We start from the raw sequence: 534 nt of genomic DNA, 5'->3' as shown, positions 1-534 counted from the left end.
TGATTTTTGATGCCTTTTTGATTATGCGTTAGATTGTCCAGACTGCCGTACCAAACTGTGATGGATGAGGTGAGGATGCTTTCTAGGATGGCTGTATAGAACTGGAGGAGGAGATTACGTTTGACTTTGAATTTTTTGATCTGCCGGAGGTGGAATAGTCTTTGATTGGCCTCTTTGATCATGTGACTGGTGTTATCGTGCCATTTGAGTGTGTTGCTGATGTGGGTAGCAAGGAATTTGTGATGGTTATGGGTTCTCCGGAGATGTAGAGGGGTGTCTTGGGGGATGGGTTCCGTCTGAAGTCTGTGATGAGTTCTTTGGTTTTGGAAGAGTTGAGTTGGAGGTTATTGAGCTGGCACTAAGTGACAGCTTGGGCCACCTGTTCACGGTACTGAGTCTCGTTGTTGTTGGTGATGAGTCCGGTTATGGTGGTATCATCGGCATATTTATAGATGGAGATTGACCTGTGGTGGGATGTTAGAAGATTGGTGTAGATGGAGAAGAGCCAGGGAGAAAAGACGCAGCCCTGGGGGG

General features: G+C 46.8%; 1 protein-coding gene across 1 annotated transcript in view; it reads right to left on the bottom strand.

Annotated features, from left to right (window-relative positions):
• Positions 1-182, bottom strand: part of LOC310791581 (intermembrane lipid transfer protein VPS13C-like) — a gene marked incomplete at its 5' end in the record, with an annotated part of 8,434 nt that extends 8,252 nt beyond the window's left edge. Inside the window, one exon of the mRNA XM_083653248.1 lies at positions 52-182. Coding sequence (XP_083509374.1) covers positions 52-182 — 131 coding nt within the window. The remainder of the gene's footprint in view (positions 1-51) is intronic.
• Between the last annotated feature and the right edge of the window lie 352 nt (positions 183-534).

This window comes from Poromitra crassiceps, assembly GCF_964638095.1.
Source record: "Poromitra crassiceps genome assembly, chromosome: 16".
Taxonomy (NCBI): domain Eukaryota; kingdom Metazoa; phylum Chordata; class Actinopteri; order Beryciformes; family Melamphaidae; genus Poromitra; species Poromitra crassiceps.
The sequence above is the reverse complement of the archived record's forward strand: the minus strand, read 5'-3'. Positions and strand labels throughout refer to the sequence as shown.